This window comes from Lethenteron reissneri, chromosome 46 (assembly GCF_015708825.2).
Source record: "Lethenteron reissneri isolate LAM-NWPU_2019-01 chromosome 46, ASM1570882v1, whole genome shotgun sequence".
Classification (NCBI taxonomy): domain Eukaryota; kingdom Metazoa; phylum Chordata; class Hyperoartia; order Petromyzontiformes; family Petromyzontidae; genus Lethenteron; species Lethenteron reissneri.
The window spans coordinates 1,076,745-1,083,060 of NC_083824.1; the positions used below are offsets into that span (position 1 = coordinate 1,076,745).

General features: G+C 60.1%; 1 protein-coding gene across 1 annotated transcript; it reads left to right on the forward strand.

Annotated features, from left to right (window-relative positions):
* Positions 1-320: 320 nt before the first annotated feature.
* Positions 321-5,684, forward strand: LOC133354084 (uncharacterized). The gene is made up of 2 exons (XM_061570651.1): positions 321-1,292; positions 5,110-5,684. The coding sequence occupies exons 1-2, from the start codon at positions 366-368 to the stop codon at positions 5,122-5,124; spliced, it is 942 nt and encodes a 313-aa protein (XP_061426635.1). The 5' UTR covers positions 321-365; the 3' UTR covers positions 5,125-5,684.
* The last annotated feature ends 632 nt before the right edge of the window (positions 5,685-6,316 follow it).

Here is a 6,316-nt window from a genome sequence, read left to right on the forward strand (position 1 = left end):
CACACTTTGCTGCGTCTACGGCGTGGCCCATGGGGGCCGCAACTCAGCCACAATTCGCTGCGCCTACGGCGTGGCCCATGGGGGCCGCAACTCAGCCACAATTCGCTGCGCCTACGGCGTGGCCCAAGGGGGCCGCAACTCAGCCACAATTCGCTGCGCCTACGGAGTGGCCCATGGGGGCCGCAACTCAGCCACAATTCGCTGCGCCTACGGCGTGGCCCATGGGGGCCGCAACTCAGCCACAATTCGCTGCGCCTACGGCGTGGCCCATGGGGGCCGCAACTCAGCCACAATTCGCTGCGCCTACGACGTGGCCCATGGGGGCCGCAACTCAGCCACAATTCGCTGCGCCTACGGCGTGGCCCATGGGGGCCGCAGCACCACCGCACCTTTCCGCGTCTTCGGCGTGGCCCGCGGGAGCCGCAATGCTGCCACCGCCGCAACACGTCGCGTCCGCTGGGTGGCCCGCAGGTGCCGCTTGGCTTCCACACCTCGCGGCGCCGCGCGGCCAATGGCAGCGCAGGTTACCCGACGTTGCGCCGTTTGTCGCGCAAGGGGGCGACTGGTCGGCCTTCCAGGACCGGTTCGACGCGGCATACATGTCGGTCGGCTGGTCCATGGAGGAGGCCTTGCCGGCGCTTCCGACCTGCTTGGACGAAAGGGCTCTGCAGGCCTTCAAGTCCATCCATCCGGCCAATCGGGCTACACTCCCGGCGGCCTATATCCAAATGGCCAACGTTTTTGAGCCGCCGTCCACCGCGCAGCTAAAGTTTTCATTGCGGCGGCGGGAGGAGGGGGAACTGCCGCTGGCCTTCCGCTGCTCGCTCCTGGCCCTGGCGCAGGCTGCATACCCTGACCTGTACGGCAGGGCACTTGATTCTATGGCCTTGGGGAAGCTGCTTGACCTGGCAAGGGAGCTAGGAATTGCTCTGTCGATCAACAATGATCGGCAGATCACATCCTTGGCGGTCGCAGAAAACATTCAGGCGCACCTCTCCCTCCGCCAACGGCCTCAGATGGCGGCGTGTGCGGGGATCCTGGCGCCGGACGGGGGGGACACCCTCGCGGCCCTGGCGATGCCCGATCGTCGAGGAAGGGGGACGGGTGGTCGCCGTCCGGAGCAGCGGGGGCGGCCGGGACCTTCCCGTCCACAGGAGGCGGACACGGTGGCCTGCTTCCGCTGTGGTCAGCGGGGCCACATTGAGCGGGGCTGCCGGAATGCCCCGGGGGCCTTTGGAAAAGGGACTCCACCTTCTCCCAGACCCTCCTTGGCATCGGGTTCGGGGCCCCAGGCGAGTCGCGACGCATCATCTGCGCGGCCGCTCCCTTCACCTCATGCATCTAGCGGGGCTAGGGCCCATCGTCATGGGGTTGTCCTCGAAGGGTCGGGTGCACCATCGTCATCACCCCCTCAATGGCCCAGACAGACCCGCCACTGGGATGCGCTTGCGCATAGGATGGTGGCGGCAGCTGCCGGCTCCTCAGCGGTGGCAGGATATGTGCAAGGGGTGCACGTTCGCCTCCTGGTGGATACGGGGGCGTCGGCCACCATTATTTCTGAGGCCATTTTTGGGCTGCTACCCCGCAGCGTGGGTCCATTAAGGCCGGTTCGCGGGGCTTGTGTCGCCGCGAACGGCGGCAGTTTGGGCATCCTGGGCCACGTTGTAGCGTCGGTTCGGGTTGACGAGATTGAGTTGGCCGGGCCGATTTTGGTCTCCAGGACCTTGGCAGTGCCATGCCTCTTGGGGACCGACTTTTTGTCTAGGATGCCCATCCGAATTCTCGTTGACCAGGGCTGTGTGGAAATGCCGTCAGGGAGGCGGCTGCAATTCCTACAATCACCTACCGTCCTGTCTCCCTTGGTCGCCGGTGTACGGGCCTTGAATAAAGTGCCGGTGACCGTACCACCGGCGTCACAAATCCTGATACCCCTTAGGTTGCGCAAACCGCTCGAAATGGGCTCCACGGAGACGGGTATCCTCCTGTCCCCGTCAAGCTACTTTTCAAGGACGAAGGGGTTGGTGGGCGCCTTGACAGCCGTGTCGGGGGGCCAGGACCTTTTTTTGCAGGTCCTCAATTCGGGACCCTTGCCGGTCATAGTCCCGGCCGGCGCCGTCCTGGCACACGCAACCCCGGCTCCTCCACCCGAGAGCGCTGCCCCGGATGGAGGGGTCGTGGCGGGCGTGATGCGCACGGGGGACCCCGACGCATCATGGATCGCCACGTTGTGCGACGAGAATGCCTCGTTGTCCTTCGGGGAACGTCGGCAACTCCGCGACCTCATCGAACGGTTCACCGATGTGTTCAGCCAAAGTAAGTTTGATCTGGGTCGCACTACTCTTTTGGACCACCACATAGACACGGGCGACGCGGCCCCCATTCGACTTAATTCCCACCGCTTTAGCCCAGCGGAAAAAGATCATGTCCGCTCGGCTGTCGAGGAAATGTTGGCGGCGGACATCATCTCCCCATCTACTAGCCCTTGGGGTGCCCCCATTGTGCTAGTCAAGAAACGGGACGGGAGTCTCCGGTTCTGCGTCGATTTTCGTAGATTGAACAAGATCTCGGTGGCTGATGCATATCCATTGCCTCGCATGGATGATTCCTTGGACGCCCTCTCGGGCGCGCGGTTCTTTTCGACTTTAGATTTGCTCTCCGGCTTCTGGCAATTGCCACTGGATGAGGCCTCTAGACCCAAAACAGCGTTCCGCACGCCCCAGGGGTTGTTCGAGTTCAATCGGCTTCCTATGGGTCTCCATTCGGCCCCGGCCACCTTCCAGCGTCTCATGGAGATGGTCTTGGCGGGGCTGCAGTGGGAGTCTTGTCTAATCTACTTGGATGACGTTATTGTTTTTGGCCGTACGTTTGGCGAGCACTTGCAACGCCTTGAGGCGGTGTTCGTCAAAGTGCGTGCTGCTGGCTTGAAATTCAAACCCCAGAAATGCCACTTGCTACAACCATCGGTGAGGTATTTGGGACACATTGTTAGCACGTCAGGTGTCGCCACGGACCCGGATAAAACGGCTTGTGTCCGGACGTGGCCGACTCCCACATCTGTCGCGGAGGTGCGTAGCTTCGTTGGATTCGCATCGTACTATCGCCGGTTTGTCCGCGATTTTGCGACAATTGCGAAGCCACTGCACGCCCTTTCCGCCAAAGGACAAAGGTTTCACTGGGGCGCGGAGGAGGAGGCGGCTTTTGCGGCGCTTCGCACGGCCTTGGCGGATGCGCCGCCCTTGGGGTACCCGGATTTTACGAAACCCTTCCTGCTCGATACCGATGCCAGCGACACGGGAATTGGGGCTGTCCTGGCCCAGGTGGTCGACGGGGTTGAGAGGGTGGTAGCCTATGGCAGTCGCGTTCTGTCCTCGACGGAACAGCGATATTGTGTGACCCGGAGGGAGCTTTTGGCCATAGTTTATTTTGTTCAGTTGTATAGACCATATTTGTACGGTAGGCTGTTTACGGTCCGAACCGACCACGCGGCCCTGCAATATTCGCTGAAGATTAGTCAGCCCTCGGGTCAGCTGTCTCGCTGGCTCGAAGTGCTCCAGGATTACCCTTTTGATGTAATCCATAGGAAGGGGACACAGCATGGAAATGCGGACGGTTTATCCCGATTGCCGGCAGGCGGCGGGTGTGCTTGCGCCCTGGGCTCTAGCCGTTGCAAGGCCCCAGGGGACGCCGCGGCCCAGTTGGTCGCGTCGGCCGAGGCGGACACCCCTCCAGGTGCGGCGTCGACCGCAGATTTCGGCCTTGGACTTCCCCGGGAGGTATGGTCCGGCTTGCAGATGGAGGATTCCTCTCTGCTGAAGCTACGGCGCCGTGTCGGACATAACGCCCGGAGCTTAGCTTCGTCGGCTGCCCCGGCGATCGCCGTGCATGACGGACTACTCATGCGTTGGGATGCCCAATTGGAACGCTATTGTGTGGTTGTGCCCACTAGCCTGCGTGGTAAATTAACCCGAGCCATTCACGAGAAGCTTATGCACCTTGGCTACCACAAGACCTTATTGACCCTTAAGCGGGACTATTACTGGCCGGGTGTTGAGGGTGACGTAGCACTGATTTTGAAGGGTTGCCACGACTGCGCGCGGAGGAAGGCCCCAGTTGTCCAGGACCGGGCCCCGCTGCAGTCCATCCGGGTTTCTCGCGTTAATGAGCTCGTGGCGCTCGACATTTTGGGGCCATTCCCTGCATCCCAACGGGGCCACAAATACCTCTTGGTGGGCGTTGAGTACCTCACACGTTGGCCCATGGCATGGCCTTTGGTCGATCAGTTGGCCTCTTCTATCACCGAGGCCTTCGTCCAGGGATACGTGTTTGACAAGGGCGCGCCGGAACAATTGTTGACTGACCAGGGGCGGAATTTCTCGTCTAGGTTGCTCAAGGAGGTGTGTGACCTCCTTGGCACCAAGAAAATCCGCACCTCGCCCTACCACCCCCAGTCAGATGGGATGGTAGAGCGCTTGAACCGCACCCTTACGTCCATGCTGTGCCACCAGGTGAACACGTCCCAGTCAGACTGGGACCTGTTCGTCCCGGGGGTCTTGGCGGCGTATCGGTTGGCCCCTCATGCCTCCACGGGATTTTCGCCTTTTTATTTAATGTACGGTAGGGAACCGGAGCCCCCGGTGCACGTCCAGATGGACGTTGGCTCCTCCAAGAAGGGGTCGTCGGTGCCGACCCCTTTGAAGGTCGCACTTGACCGGCTGCGCGAGGCGCGACAGGCCGCTGCCGAGAATTCCGCAAGCCGGCAGGCGGCTAATGAGCGGCTGCCAAAACACCAGGCAGCTGGCCTCCCGTGGGTAGCGGGTCAAAAAGCGTGGCTGCATTGTCCCCAGGTCCCCGTTGGCACATCGGCCAAATTGCATCGCCCTTGGCAGGGACCCGTGGAGGTTGTGGAGGTCCGCCGGCCGCAATGCGTCCGGATTCGATTCGGTCGCAGGCAGTGGATAGTGCACCCGTCCCGGCTCAAACGTTATGTTCCATCTACCCTGGGGGATCCACCCCCAATTCCGGAGCGGCCGGCTGATGATGTATCCGGCGTGCCTGACCGGCCGGGTCTCGTTGACGGAGGTGACGTCCGACCTGTGTGTGTGCCCCCAGGCCCCTCCCGAGTGAGGCCGACAGAGACCCCCCAGGCACCGGAGGCCACGGCGGTGGGCCTGTTGCCCGCTGACGGCCCACCTGCACGGGTGGCGGACACCGCACGAGGGAGCGGGCCAGCAGCGCATACCCGCTCGAGGGGGGTGCGGCTCCGGTGACGGCCCTGATGGCCGTTCAGCGGGCCTAGCCCCTGGCGCCCGTTCGGCGCTATCCGGCGGATGAGGCCTTCGGGCTCTATTTGTTTTGTTTTTTTGTTGTTACTGTTCTGCTTGAAGGGCCGTGCTGCCCTAAGGTTGATTGCAGCCGGGTCGGCTGTTTTTTTTTACGGGGGGGGGTGATGTAGAGGAGTAGTGGAGAGTGGTGGCGTCGTGTGCGCTGTCAGGTGCGGTGACCTCACGGGACGTGGGGTCGCACGCGCTGGGCAGTGCACGCGACATCACCCCTCCGAGGGTATATAAGGGAGACCCCGTAACGTAAGCGGGGTCACTGGAGGAACGGGGATAGTGGAAGGGGTAAAGAGGGAACCAGGGATAGTGATAAGTGTTAATAAACCCTGGCGGAAGCCCCTAACTCAACCTCCGTCTCCGAGTACCTCCGTCTACGATACAACACATACACACAGGATATAGATACCGTATAAAAGGTGCACATACACAGCACACATACATTTCAAGAGTTCTCACCGAGCACGATTCCATATGACCAGTGCAAACACCAGTGCACAGAAACAATATATACCTACCATACAACATAAATTGCATTTATAAAGCATCTCAAAGCCATGCCTTATCAACATATAATACATTTTAAGACACGCACTTACAGCTGGAAGACGTGCACTAGATGTCTTAAAAGAGCGCAGTATGTACCGAATTTCCTCCATAATATAGGATTTTTGGGTTAGATCACGTAAATATAAATGTGTCGTTAAACCCGCCACCACCCGACACAGCCAATTAATAAGGTTTGTCACGTGAACAGAACCTGCCAATTCGTTACTAGTACAGTACACCGGTGTTTGAGAGCAAATCCACATTTACAATCTGAGGATGACGTTTCGCCAGTAATAACAACTAGCATCATCAGGCAGCCAGCCAGATTTGTGGAGAAATCCTCCTGTTTCGTTGCTTAAATATGTCCCGTTTCAATTCTCCCCTTAGACATTTAGTCCTTAGGCCAGACCAGATATCGGTACCACCCAAGGTGG

Bases quoted from the DNA above. Each gene is read 5' to 3' on its own strand.
- LOC133354084 (XM_061570651.1), top strand. From the start codon at position 366: ATGGGGGCCGCAGCACCACCGCACCTTTCCGCGTCTTCGGCGTGGCCC.